Raw genomic sequence first — 17,511 nt, forward strand, 5'->3', positions numbered from 1 at the left:
CAAATTTAGTAGGATATTCTTGTTAATATAGTAGTTGACTATACGCGATATTTCTTCACTGGTTGAATATCCATCCAGAACCGTATTTACACCTCGATCTTCAAAGTTAGCTCTTTTCGTAAGTTCTTCTCTTCTTTGGCAAGTCTTGATCAGTTTACGATACGCCGCACAGGGATGTTCATTACTATTGATTCTGCTTGAGACCTGCTGAGTGTACAAATATATAATTGCTGCAACATACATGTATATTGAAGATAGCTTTATAAATTTGCGCGTACTTCCTTTGCGCTTACTCTACGATTGACCACCTAAAGTTAAAAAAAAAGTTAGCATTATCTAAACTTTCAATGATATAAATATTATGTACATTACATCTTTTTTAAGAACAAATGAAGTTTTGGACCAGCCACTGTGTATCTTTGCTCTGTAGGTAAAGAACTATACTTCTCAGAATATTGGAACTTTATTTTTATCATAGAATCCGCAAAAGAAATCTGTATGTTGTCTTTTGAATTTGCTAATGCTCCTTCCAAGTAGTGACTTTTGGTACCTAGCAATCGCTTTTCTCATCCTTCTTATACAGATTCAAACAGTATTAAGCTGTTTCGCAACAATGTCAAGGGTCAAGGCTGCTTGTCTTACCAATAACCCTTACTTCATGGTAAGTTCTTGTAGTTATTGTACCTGAAAGGAATATAAGGACGATACCAACCTCTAGTTCTTCTAATAAGTATATGGATTAATTTTGGCTCACTTTAAACTCGCTTAGATTCTGCAATCAGTAACACTGTTATTTTAGGTTTCAGTTTTCTTACTTTCTGGGGCTCGATTTAGATTTGATCCCTGTTTCTTTTTAAAGACTTCTCTTTTCTATCTAATTGTCATTTGTACCATTCCAGACAAGCAGTTTCGTACATATCGTTTTGTTATTATTCTTTAACTTCCATTTCAATGAGCACAGGGAATCTCATTAATAATGTTGAAGCAATGTGTACGATCAGAGGTACAACTTTATGTGAGATTACGTCTCAAAATAAAAATTAAAATAGGAAAATATAAAATAGAAATTTTTAATGCGCAACTTTTAGAAGAAACCAATAAGAACCAAAAAGCTTTGTTGTATTATTCATGTGTTACCTTGCTGTCTTTGCATAGTCTCGTTTTATGAATACAACTGTAAAAAAATAACAACTATGACAATCTAACAAGTATAAAGCTTCCATAGAATATCACACATTTATATTGTAAGCATAAAATTCAAGTTTTACCAATTTAACGAATACAGGATGGATATTCATTGATTGATCCCAAATGTAGGAGTTACACACAGGCAACTGGTATCTGACATGACAATGAATAAAGAAAGGTAACCAAAAAAGTTTAGTTTATACAAAAAAAAAAAGCAAATACTATGAAAGCTTGCTTGTACTATTTTTTATTCAATCTGTTACAAAACGAAATATTACAAATGAATATTTGGTTCATTTTTTTTCTTTTTTAATCCTTTTTTCCAAGTACTGACAAATTTATTCCATTTTTTAGATAAAAACGAATTGTTTTCTTGTTCGGTTGTATAAACAACATCTGAATCAGATCTTCTTCTACTACGTGTATTATTATTTTCATGTTGCTGTAATGCTGCGGTCATTTTTAATAATGGTATGGATAAACGATGTAAAGTCTTGTTTTTTCTACTTTCGTTATGATTCTGTTCAGGTAGTGGCTCCACTGGAGAATATCTTAATGGTTTTGGTGGATAATGTGTAATAACAAGTGGTTGCATATCATTCATATTTTGTGAAGGAGTGGCAGAGAGAGTGGCGTTAATAGCAATCTTGCTCACTTTTTTAGTAGGCTGGGAAGGAGTAAAGATGTCTTGAAGAGGGGGACAAGTGCTCTTTTTTTTTTTCAGGGTCCATGTAAGGGGTCTTTTCTTTGTTAAAAATAAGGATGATTTACGTATCAACTCTCCTGCTGATCGTCGTCTATTTTGGGGTATATCGTTGGTGATTTGGCCATTGGTGGTTTGCTCAGTGGCGAATTGTTCGTTGGATGGTTCTGCAGTTGAATTAGTGGTTGTGATGGAATGAATACTTTCTATCTATTGAAAAGGCGTTAATATCTTCTCTCTATATATTGTTTATCTTTCATTATGCACATGTATGTACTTCTACGTTTGATATATCAACTATGGCTGACGGTGTGGTTGTTTCACAATCAAGTTGCTTTAGTACGTCTACAGTAAAAGAATGTTGATCAAGTGAGATTCCACTTGGCATAGGTAGCCACGGATGAGGCTCATTAGACATTAAAGAAGAAGAAAAAAAATAAAAATAAAAAAGGCGTGCAAAATAAAATTGTTTTTTATTTTTTATTTTGTGTTAGATTACACGTGCAAGGAGCAGCACAGATCGCAATTATTTAAAATAGTATCAAAAAACGTTTTTATTATTAGAATCCTAAGCGGTGAATAGTGTCATCTTGTTCAGTTGTCTCGATTGTTTCAATTTGATTCCACCATTTAAATAAGAATGTATTACAAATAAGTTTAAACCAAGGTGTCATTGGAATATCTATACACAATTAATAAATGACAACTTATAATTGTTAAACTTACTAGGATCTCTAAACATCTCTTGTAATTCTTGGGGAGTGACATATTTGATGTCTCTGATTTCATTAGGATTTAAGCTTAAAGTAACGTCTGCCTTCATAAAAAGAATATAATCGATCTCATGTTCTCCCCACTGTCCATCACTTGGTGCGACATAGTGAATTCTTGTTAAATATTTAAACTTTTCAAGTGGCACTTGTTCAGGTGGGATACCAAGTTCATGTTCTAATTTACGTTGAGCAGCAGTACGTACACCTAATAATATATTATATTACACACATATGCGTAACTATTAGTTGTTTACCTAGTTGGTTTTCTTCTACAAGTTCTGAAGGAGTATTTAATGGATGAGAGCAGCAAGTGTTTGTCCACATATCAGGAAAAGTAATTTTTTCGCTTGCTCTTTGCTGAAGTAAAAGTCTATTTTGAGAATCAAATAAAAAGACACTAAAGGCACGATGTAATAAACCATCGTTAATGTTAGACATGAGATGACCTTGATTATATAAAGTGAGTTTTTCCTTCTTTGTTTGTATGTAATAGCTTACAGGTCTTTTTGGAATCGGCACCAATACGCTTGTCATTCTCGTCAATCACAATGCACATTTCTTCCATAAGTCTAACTTGCTCTTGATCATATTCCTTTAAATCAGGTGCCATTTTATTGTAAGTAAGAAAAAAGAGAGAGAGAGGGAGAAAAAAATAAAGAAAATCAAAAATACAATTTATAGACCCTAGAATTTGAACCAATCAAAAACAAGTTCCTTTTAGACAACAGCTACAGAAAAAAAAAAGCTTGTTTTGCTTTACATGAAAGTAAAGAAAAATAATTTACCACATCAATCATAAAACATATATATTGAGAATGCTATATAGAAGCTTATGAAAGGTAAAAGGTGACTTATATGTACTCTCTCTGTTTGCACCAAAAAAGAAAATAGCAACAAACAAAAATACTTTTTATACAAAACAACAACAAACCGTTTTTCTCTCTTTTGTATTTTGTAGATTCTATTAACAAAGTCAAAATGAACTCTGTAAGTCAAGGGCAAGTGAAGTATGACAGTAGTAGTGAGGATGAATCTAGTAAGAAGAAAAGAAGAATATTACCTGCTACAAAATCAAATGGACTTTATTTACTTCAAAAGTTTTCTTCGCCCAACTTGGAGAGCGATCGCATTACGGTAATAGCAACAAAAAAGCACATTTCTTGTATTAATATATGCTAGATAATTACACATAAGAAAGCTTTTTCACTTGATAAAGTAAATAGCATTCAATTAAATCGGGGAGGTAAGATTGCTTAATACACCTCCTACAATTAAAAAAACTTGTTTTTGTTTAATTTAGTCCCTGATTTCTCGGAAACAAAAAATATGCTAAAGAAACGAGAGAGAAAACGTAATTCAAAGTTCTGTGAGCAAGAACAAGACGCAGCAAATTATGGATCAGAAAATATGATTCTATCTAACAAAGTCCCATCTTATGCTCATGTAAAATCACCCACTTCTATTTATTGGCAGATAGATCAACATGACAATAACACTACGTCATTTTTGTAACAAATATGTAAATATTTATTTGGCGAGTGGTATTTCTGCTTTTTCAGTGAATTGATCTAAAAGAGCCCGAACCTTTTCATATACCATAAAAGTCACTGCTTGTCCAGGTGCTACTCTTAATAAACGAGGTGTTAAGCCTTTGTAGAACGCAAAGAATCCTTCTTTTTTCATGATTTCACTGGTAACTGTCTTGAATCGTTCATACCCACTACCTGGTACAATGGATTTTTGAATACGTGTCTTGATTGTATCAATAGGAGCATTCGAGAGGGGGCCTAATCAATGTTAGTTTATGTATACACATAATGGATTTTTCAGATTTTACCCATTGCACCTGAAACACCTCCTAAAATTAAATGCTGATAAGAAGGTAACTCGCTTACATCTTGCAATCTTTGTGCTATTTTCTTCATTTCTTGATAAGCAGTGAAATTGGCTGCTTGGTTCGTGGCTAAAATAAAATACGTTAGTTAATCAATATTTATATTTTATTTACTATATACCTTGTCTTAATGCGGTCAATGTAACACCCTTATACAAAGCACGAATTCCTTCTTCTTTAATAATTGTATAGGCCGCATGAGGAGCATTACGATATTTCGGAATATCCAGTGGGTCGGCCATTGAATGACGTTGAGCCTACATATGCAATACTCAATACAAAACCATATTAGTAATAGTAAAAACTTACCTGTAAACGAATCTTGATTAAATCCATTGGGCTTACAACCAAAACAGCTTCGGTAGTACCAGCAGCAAGACCAGCTACGTACAGCAAGTAAGTTTTCGTTTACACATATGTATATGAAATGTATACGACTTTACCAAAAAAGACAGAGGTTGTGCTTACTTTTCCTTGAGCATCAGCCATCCAAGACTTATAAAGCTCAAAAGAAGAGAAACGAATGGCCATTTTGGGTACAATACCGGATACAACAGCCCCTAAACCTTTATATAATGCCCAAAATGATTCATTCTGTACAATCTTTAATCCTACTCCAATAAATCCCAGAGGCTTTCCCTAAAGCACCGAATGAATCCCTATTTGAAAAGAATAATAGACTCTTAGCTTACATTAGCGCCTCTAGAGACATGTTTAGCTAGTTGCATTCTGACTTTAATTGTATCCAACGGATGACAAGTACACGATTCCATGAACCCAGCAGCTCCACCAGCAACCAAATGTGTTAATAAAGGTGTCTTTTTAGTGTTGTTTTTACGTGACATGATTAAAAATTAAAAGAAAAGAGACAAAAACTAAAACTACGTATTGCTTTATGAAAAAAGGAGACGATGTGTTGATCACTTTCAAAACAAAATAATGCAAAAAGAGAGGGAGCGGCTCATGAAATAATAAAGTCAGCAATCTTTCTGCATTATGTCAACAAAAAAGCACACTTTTTTTTAGTGCAAGATGCTTTGCAGAGCAAGATACCATTCAAAACCTCAATATTACAAGTATCGCTCTATTCAAACTACAAGAATATTACACTATGCAGAAAGCTTACCCACACCAAACGTAATGTTACCTACTACACAATCACTCTCTCTAATCCATATACATATATAAAGCAGCCACTTACGAAGACAATTGTGCCAGAACAAACAGCACAAATCTATTTGGACAACGTGTTTCCACTGAGACTGAGTGTTTGGGACATTAGGCAGCTTGTCTTTAAGAATTCTAAAAGATTTCTGGAATCTAAAGTACATCAAACCATTCCTACAAATGAATTACCCCATGACTTTACTGTCAAACAAATCCTTCCTAGGTATATACTTGGGTATTATTACAAAACCTCATAATGACAGTAACTCTTTATTAAAGAACTAAGGATGGTGGAGCTATTGTTCATTTTTCCTATAAAAGCACAGATACAGCCAAGCTCGAAGTAGCTGAAGACATTGTCAAAAAGATCCAAGACCATGTTAAAAAAGAACGCATTGTGGCGCCCTTCAATTTCAGACAAGTCAGAGCCTTCTTGATCAAAGGTCAGCCATTTTTAGAAGATATTTTGGCTCATTACCCAACCCCCCGTTTACGTGTTGAGTTTCAAGGTGAAAAGCCAGTCAATGTCGAATCACTTTATCGCCTTTTGAGACCCTACGGCAACATTTTTGATATCTCGCTTTATCCTAATCCCAGTGCAGGTAAGGATCCTGCAAGATATGCAATTGTGCAATTTACACGAATTCGATTTGCAACAAGTGCTCGGAATTGCCTTCATGGATACAGCGTTGATAACACTCGGCTTAATATTGTATATGAAAGACAGATGGTAAATCTAATAACTTTTATTATGCGAGGAGAATGCTAATATTATTTGAAGCGTACGAATGTAGTTAAAGATTGGTTGGTAAGCCATCCCCGTATTACTATACCTCTGCTGGCTGCTATTTTTGCAGGTATCACTTACGCCGTTTTTGACCCTATTCGTATCTTTTTCGTGACATCCAAAGTCACTCAGCGATTTAATCCTCAAGAGTATGCATTTTACCGCTGGTTACGAAAAGAGACTTGGGATCGTTTGATTCAGCCGGATAGCATCCAACAATCAACACAGTCATCCCCCTGGGCTGATGATTTTGAACATACTGAAAAGCTAAGGGCATGGCTGGCTGAATCACCAGGTAGAATGCAAATACCATGCACACATATTTTTATACTTACAATTTGCAATAGAAACATTCATTGTGGTCACTGGAAATAAAGGAAGTGGAAAATCAGCTTTAGTAAAAGCAGCCATTCGTGATAAAAGGTAAGATACAAAGAGTGGAATTCGATTTTTTAACCCTGAAAATATTACAGACACACAGTAATCATTGACTGCGAAAAAATTGGCAGCGCAAGAAATCAATCCGAAATGACCAAGACATTAGCTAAAGAAGCTGGCTATTTCCCCATCTTTACATGGGTTTCTTCCATAAGTGGTGTAATGGATACTGTTGTAGCAGCAACCACAGGTCAAAAGGCTAATTTTGCCAGTTCCCCTGATTCGAAAATGAAGGACATTTTGGAAACAGTCGCCGTTGCCTTGCGTGATATGATACCGAGTGAAAAAGAGGCGCGCTTACAGACAAAGAAAAAACAGCAAACAAAATGGAAAAAAGTGAAAAACTTGGTCTTAAATAAAAAATCAAACACAGCTAGGGAAAATGAAGAAGAAGATGAGGACGAGTTAGATCAAAAGTGCATTCCTGTGGTAGTCATTGATAATTACATGTATCGTGAGACATCTAAAAATGCCATCTTATGGGAGCAATTGGCTGAATGGGCTGCTCTCTTGATTGAAAATAGCATTGCCCATGTTATTTTTATAAGCTCAAATGCCAGTGTCATGAAAGCTTTAGCAAAAGGTAAAGAAAAAGAAAAAAATTTATCAAGGAAATTTATTAACTTTGCCTTTATAGCACTTCCTGGAAAGTCATTTTCTAACATTACACTTTCTGATGCACCACCAGAGGTAGCCATGTCGTTTATAAAGAAACAATTAGGAGAAGAAGTAGATGATCCTAAGCTTCCAGAGGCTATATCTGCGTTAGGAGGAAGATTGACAGAACTAGAAGTACTTGTGCAGAAAATGAAGATGAATATAGACGCTCAATGTAAAATAGAAAAAAAATATAAAGAACTTTGTTTTTACTTATTTCTTTACAGCTGCTTTTGAGGATATTATTACACGTAATTTAATTGAAATTCGTAAATATGGATTTGGTGATTCATCTAGTGAGAATCATCAGCTTGAATGGACACCTATTCAATTCTGGGCTATAGTAAAGCTTTTAGCTGAAAAACCAAGCGTAAGCTCTCTCTTCATCTTTTATACAAAAAATAACAATTGCATTTTAGATAAACTATGATGAGCTAAAGTGGCAAAATGTATTTAATGGAGATGATACACCCTTAAGAGCAATGGAAAGAGCAGAATTAATCTCTGTAGTACACAAAGACGGTAGTGATCTCTAAAAAAAAAGGCAAATTAGCAAGCTAACCAGAGGTTTTACTTAGGTCGACCTAATTCTATCAAGCCTGGTAAGCCTATTCATTATACAGTCTTTCGCCGACTTTTGTCGGACACTGTGTTTGCTTCTTCCTTGGAGATTGAATCCAATATGTCGCTTAAAAAGCAAGCCGAGGAAAGCATCTCGAAATTAGAAAATACAATTGAGAAGCTCTTTAATATCAATCAACCCAACAAACCGCCTCGAGAGATCCAAGAACGCATTCATTATTTATTAACTAAACTAAGTTCTCTTCAACAATCGATTGAACAATATGATGAAGCGATCAAAGATGCAAAAATAAGTGTTTCAAAAGATTGGAAAGAAGACGATGAAAATTAGATTAAAACAAAACGGAGACTTTTCAAATAAAGAATTTTTAATCCATTCCCTTTTTGATTTTTCTTGTCTTTCTTATCATGTTTGTTTCTCTTTTTTTATTTTTTTTCTTTTTTATTTTTTTTATCTAAAAGATTTCAATGTCAAACGTAGGTTTTCAAACGCAATGGCCGCAATTACAAGCCCATGGGATTGAGGAAACCAATGATCCTTTACTAAAGGGAAATGATGATAGCGTCATCAAGAAATCGGTAATTAAAGTGATTCCTTCACCTAAGATCGGTGTCAGAACTCTATCTAGCAACGAATCCATAAAACAAGAGGCAGAGAGTAGTAATAGCAGTAGTAATGACCATTTGGAACCTATTACAGAATCAGACAAAAGTATCAATGAACCCAATCTGATCCCGCCTGCAGCAGCTGCTACCAACAGTGAGAAAATGTGGCCTGTGCCCGAAACTATTGAACAGGTCCATATGCTTTGTGAAAAAGAAAGAGCAGAAGGTAATGCAAAGTCTCTTTTGGCATTATGCTTACATTTGATGGAGAGCGCATCCAAGGTAGATCCCGATAACAATATTTTAGCTCAAGACACGAATTTTCCAGCACGACATTTATTATTGGATAGTATCATGTCTAGTCTAAGACAGAACAATAGCAATCGAACTTTGGGACAGCTAATGGTGACAGAGGCCAGAAACTTATTGAAGCAACTAGCAACCTCGGGGCAAGTATCAGGGGATCCAGAGGCACAGTTCTTACTGGGTAACTGTTATGGTATGGGTGCTCTTGGATGGTCTGTAGATCATGGACAGGCCTTTGGTTGGTATTTGCAAGCGTCCAAACAGGGACACCCTGAGGCCTCCTATCGCGTGGGTGTCTGTTATGAACTCGGCTTGGGCACAGTCAAAGATGGAGCTCGTGCCATCATGTTTTACAAGAAGTCTGCCCACCTGTTGCACGTTCCTAGTATGTATAAACTCGGTGTGATCCTGATGCGAGGTTACTGCGGACACCCAGTATCAAAACGGGAAGCCATTATTTGGCTTCAACGAGCCGCTGCTCAAGGAGAGACCGTTCGTGTGAATCAAGAGGTGGCTATGCCCGAAGTGCTACACGCATTGGCCATCATTCAACTCACCAAGGAATGTGAAGAAACAAGCATGATCCCTGATCCTCATTATGCGATTGAATTGTTGCAGAGGGCGGCTAATTTAGGGTATGCACCAAGCCAATTCAAACTGGGTGAGTATTATGAATGTGGGTTGCACGTAACCGAGGATGAAGCCAAGTCAATCCATTGGTATCAATTGGCCGCAAAGCAAAACTATGCAGAAGCTGCTTTGGCTCTTTCAGGGTGGTACCTTACTGGTTCACTCAACACGCAAACCTTGCCACAATCAGATCGTGAAGCTTATGTGTGGGCACGAAGGGCAGCTCTCTTAGCTAGACGGGCTCAGTTAAAATCAGTTGCTGCCAATGCTTATTACAGTTTAGGTATTTATTTTGAAAATGGGATTGGTGTCCCACAATCTACAGAACACTCCATCAAGTGGTTCAGAAGAGCAGCTCATTTTGGTCATCCAGAGGCTTTAAATATGCTTTCATCAGAAAATGATTTTACGAAAGGCAATTGAAATAAAAAAAAATCATTTTTTTTTCTTAGTGATTTACCCATTCGTTGTTTGTTCTCTCTGCCGTACAATCCCCTTCTAACCGTGAAATTCTATTGGTTGAAGAGGAAATTTTCCTCCGCAAAAGAGGAAAAACAGATTACCGAGCAAAATTGGTGTACTCCGTTTCAATCTTTTGTTCAATCAAAGGATTACAGAAGAGTTGTGGGTATATTTAGCCAAAGATGAACACGTGAAATTTAGCAGATATTCATATTGAATTCTTTTTTCTTATTTTTTTCTTTAATGTCAAATAACAAAATAGTTAATCCAAACTATTCAAAGCGATCAGAACCTAAGGATGGGTACAAATCTTTAGAAGAATTTTATCCCTTTTATCTCGGAGAACATTGTAATAAAGTTAACAGAAGATTACATTTTATTGGTAACAAAAAGAAATAGTTTGAAAACAAGCTACATCTTTATATATTTTGTGAAAGAACAGGTACAACTCTTAGTTTGATCTTTGTTTATTTAGCAGCTCGTCGTCGTCAACCTAAATTCATATTAGCAGGACTCATACAAGGTATTACTATACGTTTATATTAAAGAAATATGACAGCTTATCTAAATCTGTCACTTTAGGGTATTTTTTTGCCTGGGTTGGTCACTTTTTATTTGAGAAAAAGTAAGCAAATAGAATTGTAACACAGAAAAACTTTTTTTTTAAAATCCATTTACGCATCAAGCAAACCTGCAACTTTTCGTTACCCTCTTTGGTCCTTTTTGTGTGATTGGAAACTATGGTCTGAAATAATAACAAGGAAGCGTTTGCTTTAATGCTTTCTTTTTTTTTTTCCGAAATTTTTCATGCTTAACAAGTGATCAAGCGCTCTTCTTACAATAGTTTGTAAGAATGCTCCATTGTGCAACCCAATCTTCAATAAAACAAAAAAAAAGGGGGATTGCATTACTATCCAAACTCTGACATGTTTTGCCTCTTGTTTGGCTGCCTAAGTCTATCTTTGAAGCCCTTCAGTGCATTGACGAACGATTCTTGAAATGGAATCCAGAGTCTAGTATTCAATGCACCCATATGTGATAATTGCTTTGCCAAGGAGGGGCCGTAGTACCCTAGAGCTTTAGGTGAAGCAACGTATCTTACTGTTGTGCTGACGAACGAAATTTTCGATATTATGGTATTACTCCTTGTAGTCAAGACTATTTATTTCACGGCTTATCAATAACTCTAGTCTAACACCTGTATTCCTTTTTTCTCTGTCAGAGGTAAGCGACATACTCTGCACCATTTGGTGTGTTATATGATACATATCATGCCTGTGAATCTACAGATCTCTCAATCGTTCATGTTCTATTCTTAGCTTCGTTCTTTAAACTTGCCTTGTCAACTGTCGTTTTCTCGGTAACTGAATCGTATTAAGATTAACAGATTCGACATAAAACACTGCTCGTCAAGGAAAGTTTTGCTCTTAATTTCCATTTTCCAAGTTTGTTTGCATTTGTCTTAGTTTCTAATCGTTTTCTAGACAGACTCAAATGCTGTTGAAGATTATTTAAAAATGCTCTATTAATTGCCGATATTTTATTGTCCATCTGTTTGTGATTGTTGGTAAAACTATAGATCAAAGCTACTGGGTATATTCCACCCTTGTCCACAGAGGTACAACCTCACGCAGGAAGCATGCCTGCGATGTATCATCCAGCATCTCATTCCCAGCAAGTTTTCTACCTCCACCTCATCCACAAAATAGAACGGATGTTGGATACAGCCTATTTAGACAAAATCATATTCAACATAATTCTATTTGCTACATAGAGATTATTTTACAAAGTCTTGCTTACCCTTTGTCATGGCCAGATATACATTCTCGACTGTATGCCTACTCTTTGTTTGAAAAATTGATTATTTTATGTCTCAAAAAGCGAACAGATTGACAAGATGTTCTCATGAAATTATTTCCATGCATTCGCTTTACTTTCGTCTATATACGCAGTTTTTATGATATTTTGCAGCTCCCAACTTGGTATCCTTGAATGAATCTCGGTTGGCCATTGGTTATTGTGTCTTTTTTATTGGATATTTAAATACTATATAAAACTACTAAACATTTTATATTACGTAATGACTGTACTTATGTTTTCTTTACACTACATGTTATATAATCATAACTGCACGCAAATAACCAATAGTTTAACTTGTGCAAATTTAATTCCTTGCTAGTCAGCTTTATAAACAGGACATAGTTTATATCCATTGAACTCTCTTTCCTGTCTTTTAACAATAAAAAGGTTCAAGAAACCCATAAGCTTCTGTTTTTCATCTTTATTTAATTGAATACAGATATTCATCTCTATTCTACATGACAATGCATTAACTCGACTTTCAAGTCTATTAACCTCAGTAGAATTTCGATGACGACCCTTCACTATCTTACAGTCAGCTTCCCTTATTGGAAAACTTGTGATAGCTCATATACTACTGCCTAACACCTATCGTTATTCTTTTCAACATCTCGTTCGTCTTTTATTGAACAACGGAATAATTTTTTAAGCGTCATTCTGTCTTTGGACTGATGATTACTGGACGCTTTTGGAAACCTTTTTTTGAACTCTCAGATTCCGGATTTGGACAGAAAGTCATACATAGGATTATGCCTACTTGACTTTTTACTTGAATTCATACAGCTTTTATAGGAAATGAATAAAGGAAAAGTTGATAAGAAGGTAGCGCTAAATGAAACAAGCTGTTGTAAGCTATTCAGCCTGCATTGTTTAAACCAATTAATTCACGTGATGGAGTAACACAAGCTCACTCTTCCCTTTTCGAGATCAACTGATATCATCTTTTTTCTTCCTTCTTTTAAAAACAATGAACAACAATAACCTCAGACCTTTACATTTAAGGATTCTATTTCCAGAACTACTCACTTTACCAAAGACGGATCCTAGAAGATTAGGCCCACCTATAGACATTACCAATTCTAAAGCAGTCGATCTTGAACTTTATACCTATTTCGCGTTTCTTATACGAGACTTTATTCATCCTTGGTATAGACTGATTACCACTGATCAAGATTTAACAACAGAAATAATGAAGATTTTAATTTTGGTCGTTCAAAAGCTTGAAAAAAGGCTTCGTTATGAGGTAAAAATTGACAAGTGGCACTCTATTCTGTTGTTGGCCTTAACTCCCCTCGTATAAAAAGGTGGATTGGACTGAATTGATCTTGATAGATATACCAAAATTATTAACACTGCATTATCGGGACTATCGAGAAGCCAAGATACGTATACATATGAATCATGGCAGTGGTTCAAATTCGGTAGCTGAGCTCTTCCATGGCATGCAGCCTCACTATGCACTGGAGCCTATAGAACATAGAGAATTCGAATACCTTCGATTAGTGACAGAGGCTATATTAAGGATATTATTAGAAAGCAAAGATTATGAAAGTAGTTGTGTACGGCAGTTGGTTCGGGAGATATTATCAAACTTGGTTCTCTTCAACCTGATTGAATCATTAGCGGATCCGTATACAATTCATATGATTATATGCAAGGTAAAACATCTTTTTTAGAGAGAAAGAGAAAGAGAGAGAAAGAGAGAGAATGCATGGACTAAATATTAAGGTAATGCTTTAGCTATTGGCTGCTTACGAGCCCAAATTAGATGAACTTGAAGCATCTGGAAAATTTGCACAGACCTATTTCAGTGCACTTACCAACGGGAAACCTCAATCAGATCCATTTCAACCTAAAGCGAAAAAAGAAGAGGAAAAGGAAGATGAAAGCCTTACAAAGCAAATGCAGCGACTTCAAGAAAAGCGAAGGCTGCAAGGACAAGAGATTGTGGTAGAGACAGATGAGCCTGAAGCGGATAGTATCGCCAGTCGTCGTCAAAGGTTTTCATTTGGCTACATTATTTTGCAAGTCTTTTTGGCACCCATTCGATCCTTTTGGACTTATCTCGTAGCTACTTTCACACAGTCCCAGGAAAGATATCAGCGAGTTAACCAGCACAAGAAACTCACCGGACAGATGCGGATGATTGAACCTATCATGGAGTTTTTTTATGCTGCATGTCTGGTGCAAGAGAGACCTTTGTTACAATTTGCGTGGCAGATGTTGGCCATGTTCTTTTGGCCAATTATTCGCGTTTTTGGAGGAGGGCTATTGATAGACAAGTAAAAAAGTAGCATGTATACTTGTTATTCTGTTGAATCAAACAAAAGTTTCTATCAATAGATTTTTGGAACAAACAGTATTGCATCTTCTTAGTGAAGATCATGTTGTATTTTATTTGAGACTTGGTATTGATCTGCTATGGCCAAATGGTGAATTCATGGAAAGATCAGAGCCAACTACTCCACTACAAAGAGAACAGATGAGAGTTCGAGCAGAAAGATTACTAACTATATCCATACCACGTAAAATATAAGCCCAACATGCTTTTTATCCTGTTAACCTTTGCATATTTAGCGAGCGTCGGTTATATCTTATTTGAAACAAAGGATTTAAACCAACTTCAATCACATATACATGATACTTTGGAACCAATACAAAACAAGAAAATCAACAAACATCTGCTGTACTTTTTGGTGGATCTTATTTTAACTAAAGTGTTGCCTGAGCTTTTAGTCAACGAGCCAATGAAATAAATTTTTTGATTGGTTGATCAAAGCCCAAAAAAAAATACTAAAATATATTCTTATTGTTGTACTTTTCTCCTTTTCTCCTTTTCTTTACCATGAAGAATGATCCAAAAATCAATTGTAGTATACTGCATATCGGGCTTATTTCTTCTTGCCATACTTGTACAACTTAATTCATACCTTGCCTTTGTTACACTCCCAACTTCTCATGTTGAAGATAATACAATCATTCAGGAACGATATCAAAGAGAATACAAAGCCCTCGTCATTTACATCATTGGTTTATCAGTCACTTTCATCATACTTTTAATACATTCTTGGCTAAAGCAATTAAAGTATAACAAGCAAAAGCTTTCAGGTCACCCTGTCATAAACCATACTAGAACAAGATGGTATTGGCTGAATTATGAGTGGAAGTGGTTTAATTTAACCCTATCTGCACTGTTCATTCTTAAATTAGGGGCACTTGCACTTTTCAACATTCTCCTTTTATTGTTCAATTCCAATAATGAAGACACCGATCTAGAAGGTCGTAATCTTTACATTCAAGGCATCGCCAATCGAGCTGCTCAGCTTGCTATAGTCAACACAGCTATTGCTATCGCACTCTCTGCCAAACTTTCAATCGTTCAACGTTACTTTTACTGCATTCAAGACACACTTGGTTGGCATCCTTGGTTCAGTCGATTGGCCTTTGTTGAAGCACTTTATCACGGTACCTATCAGTTTCAATTTAATTATCACCGACAGAACAGCAACGTCTTGCTGACCCTGACAACCAACGTTCGCTATATGACTGGAACCGGCCTGATGTTGGCCATGATTACCTTGGTGATTGGGTCCCATCCGCTCATTCGCCGGATCTCTTACCGGTTTTTTCGATGGACTCATCTCCTTGGACTTTTCACATTTATCTTGCTTGGATGCTTGCATCACTGGGCGTTTTATGTATTTTATGCAGCCGTGCTTGTCTTTTGGATACTAGATCAAATCGATCGATCCTTTCAAGTGGATGTTTGTGTTTTGGAAAGTATGCCAGGAAATATTGTCAAGGTACAAGCCTTCGTGCCCTATCATGTATCAAACCCTACACCGGGTCAATTCGCGTTTCTTTCCTTTTCATCCTCTTGGTTTCATGCATGGATTGGGTCCCATCCGTTTTCTATTTGTAGATTTGATCATGGTAAGCATAGAAAGCAAAACGAGATACATAGAAACTTACAGTTACTCGCTTCTTTTTCAGTGAGCAAAGAAAATGTAGAAGGACACAATGAATCTCAATTTCCATCATCGAATGAAACTTTAGAAAATCAAGTGCTTACATTTTATATCAAGGCATTTGGAAAACGCACTTTATCCTTCTATCAAAAAGCAGTGAATCAAGAAAAGGTAAAGTTGAGGATCAGCAGACCCTTGGGAAGGCCACAGTTGGATCTCTCAGGCTCTGAATATGGTGATTATAAAACTATTGTTTTGATTGCTGACGGGGTCGGCATTACACCTTGGATCTCTGTATTACAATATGTTCATAGGAAGGAACGCACGATAAAGACTCGATCTCTTCACTTAATGTGGAGTATACATACAATAGGTAAAGGGTATCAATGTGCTAAAACAAGAAAGGTCCTAACTTAATTTTTTTAGACACATATCATGCATTTGAAAAGGAACTTTTAGAATTTACAAGCTCTCAACAAATTGAGGTGAATGTTCATATCTTTATCACTGGCCATACATCTGACCTAGAAGAAACCCTACGAGAACCTATACCCTTCAAATTGAAGTATTGCAAACCCAACTATCCACTTTTATTAAACGATATCCAAGGTGATGATGTAGCTATTGGTGTATGTGCTCATGATGTGACAAGGATACATAATTTAGCGCTTGCTCGTTCTTGGGCTATACATGCCGAAAGGTTTCAACTGTAAATATACGATTTTATTAAATTTCATGTTCTGCCAATAACATGTTGGGGATTCCGTCCTTAATCTTATATACATGGCTACAGTTAGGACAAACCATTTGACCTTGTTGAATATGGGTCTATAGCATATTTTTGTTAGACTTGCCCGCAAATGTATTGTTTTTTATTTTGTATTACCTCTAAAATAACGCTGTGCAAAACTTTTAAGAACTCTTCATTCTCTTCGGCATCTTCAGGTACTTGTTCAGGAAGGGTATTAATACCGAGCTAAAGTAAATTGAACGTGTGAAAACTCATTTTGCTACTTCCAGTATACAAGTAAATTACCTGAATAGCAGTGTTTCTTAATGCGTCCCAGTCAATTTTATTCAACATGTTGGCCAAAAATTCAGGGTTAAAATCAGCTTCGATCAATTCTACTTGTACGTCTTCGAATCGAAGAGGAAAATTGTTATTATTGCAGTTTTTAACGTGACATTGCAACATGTTGTGGGTGATGAGTCTCATGGTTGAATTATATATGATTGGTTTAAAGATCAAAATAATAATAATTTGGGATAATAAAATTGAAAAGTAACAAGCCACAAAGTACCTGCTTTCCTCTTCTTTGAATAAACAATGATTTTTATGCATGCATTGTTAGCAAGACAGAACAGGATTCAAAATAATCTGTGCTTTTGACAGTCAGTATACAGGGTCAATTGAGAAAGTACTCGAGGATCTAGAAGGTGAAGATAGTAATAGGTTCAACAAGAACAGTATATCAATGGATACTTTGATT

General features: G+C 35.8%; 10 protein-coding genes across 10 annotated transcripts; 6 read left to right on the forward strand and 4 right to left on the reverse strand.

Moving 5' to 3' along the window:
• Window positions 1-1,656: 1,656 nt before the first annotated feature.
• Window positions 1,657-2,090, forward strand: RO3G_13591 (uncharacterized protein; the record flags this gene model as incomplete). The annotated part of the gene is made up of 2 exons (XM_067668175.1): window positions 1,657-1,763; window positions 1,913-2,090. The coding sequence occupies 2 exons, from the start codon at window positions 1,657-1,659 to the stop codon at window positions 2,088-2,090; spliced, it is 285 nt and encodes a 94-aa protein (XP_067524276.1).
• A 361-nt stretch (window positions 2,091-2,451) lies between these two features.
• RO3G_13592 (isopentenyl-diphosphate delta-isomerase) lies at window positions 2,452-3,274 on the reverse strand (the record flags this gene model as incomplete). The annotated part of the gene is made up of 4 exons (XM_067668176.1): window positions 2,452-2,573; window positions 2,618-2,869; window positions 2,919-3,110; window positions 3,163-3,274. The coding sequence occupies 4 exons, from the start codon at window positions 3,272-3,274 to the stop codon at window positions 2,452-2,454; spliced, it is 678 nt and encodes a 225-aa protein (XP_067524277.1).
• Window positions 3,275-3,642: 368 nt separating this feature from the next.
• On the forward strand, window positions 3,643-3,971 carry RO3G_13593 (uncharacterized protein; the record flags this gene model as incomplete). The annotated part of the gene is made up of 3 exons (XM_067668177.1): window positions 3,643-3,798; window positions 3,888-3,907; window positions 3,965-3,971. 3 exons carry the CDS (start codon window positions 3,643-3,645, stop codon window positions 3,969-3,971), a joined length of 183 nt encoding a protein of 60 aa, XP_067524278.1.
• Window positions 3,972-4,191: 220 nt separating this feature from the next.
• RO3G_13594 (uncharacterized protein) lies at window positions 4,192-5,089 on the reverse strand (the record flags this gene model as incomplete). The annotated part of the gene is made up of 5 exons (XM_067668178.1): window positions 4,192-4,451; window positions 4,502-4,627; window positions 4,680-4,815; window positions 4,868-4,941; window positions 5,002-5,089. The coding sequence occupies 5 exons, from the start codon at window positions 5,087-5,089 to the stop codon at window positions 4,192-4,194; spliced, it is 684 nt and encodes a 227-aa protein (XP_067524279.1).
• Window positions 5,090-5,590: 501 nt separating this feature from the next.
• RO3G_13595 (uncharacterized protein) lies at window positions 5,591-8,143 on the forward strand (the record flags this gene model as incomplete). Its single annotated transcript, XM_067668179.1, has 9 exons — window positions 5,591-5,695; window positions 5,752-5,948; window positions 6,005-6,455; window positions 6,507-6,807; window positions 6,860-6,935; window positions 7,022-7,533; window positions 7,588-7,782; window positions 7,835-7,977; window positions 8,027-8,143. The coding sequence occupies 9 exons, from the start codon at window positions 5,591-5,593 to the stop codon at window positions 8,141-8,143; spliced, it is 2,097 nt and encodes a 698-aa protein (XP_067524280.1).
• Window positions 8,144-8,657: 514 nt separating this feature from the next.
• RO3G_13596 (uncharacterized protein) lies at window positions 8,658-10,154 on the forward strand (the record flags this gene model as incomplete). The annotated part of the gene is made up of 1 exon (XM_067668180.1): window positions 8,658-10,154. The coding sequence occupies one exon, from the start codon at window positions 8,658-8,660 to the stop codon at window positions 10,152-10,154; it is 1,497 nt and encodes a 498-aa protein (XP_067524281.1).
• A 1,612-nt stretch (window positions 10,155-11,766) lies between these two features.
• RO3G_13597 (uncharacterized protein) lies at window positions 11,767-12,204 on the reverse strand (the record flags this gene model as incomplete). The annotated part of the gene is made up of 3 exons (XM_067668181.1): window positions 11,767-11,921; window positions 11,994-12,031; window positions 12,128-12,204. 3 exons carry the CDS (start codon window positions 12,202-12,204, stop codon window positions 11,767-11,769), a joined length of 270 nt encoding a protein of 89 aa, XP_067524282.1.
• A 1,492-nt stretch (window positions 12,205-13,696) lies between these two features.
• Window positions 13,697-14,339, forward strand: RO3G_13598 (uncharacterized protein; the record flags this gene model as incomplete). The annotated part of the gene is made up of 2 exons (XM_067668182.1): window positions 13,697-13,711; window positions 13,794-14,339. 2 exons carry the CDS (start codon window positions 13,697-13,699, stop codon window positions 14,337-14,339), a joined length of 561 nt encoding a protein of 186 aa, XP_067524283.1.
• An 870-nt stretch (window positions 14,340-15,209) lies between these two features.
• Window positions 15,210-16,734, forward strand: RO3G_13599 (uncharacterized protein; the record flags this gene model as incomplete). Its single annotated transcript, XM_067668183.1, has 4 exons — window positions 15,210-15,222; window positions 15,264-15,856; window positions 16,139-16,394; window positions 16,448-16,734. The coding sequence occupies 4 exons, from the start codon at window positions 15,210-15,212 to the stop codon at window positions 16,732-16,734; spliced, it is 1,149 nt and encodes a 382-aa protein (XP_067524284.1).
• A 13-nt stretch (window positions 16,735-16,747) lies between these two features.
• Window positions 16,748-17,237, reverse strand: RO3G_13600 (uncharacterized protein; the record flags this gene model as incomplete). Its single annotated transcript, XM_067668184.1, has 3 exons — window positions 16,748-16,849; window positions 16,908-16,997; window positions 17,058-17,237. The coding sequence occupies 3 exons, from the start codon at window positions 17,235-17,237 to the stop codon at window positions 16,748-16,750; spliced, it is 372 nt and encodes a 123-aa protein (XP_067524285.1).
• Between the last annotated feature and the right edge of the window lie 274 nt (window positions 17,238-17,511).

Source organism: Rhizopus delemar, genomic scaffold, assembly GCF_000149305.1.
Source record: "Rhizopus delemar RA 99-880 supercont3.12 genomic scaffold, whole genome shotgun sequence".
NCBI lineage: Eukaryota > Fungi > Mucoromycota > Mucoromycetes > Mucorales > Rhizopodaceae > Rhizopus > Rhizopus delemar.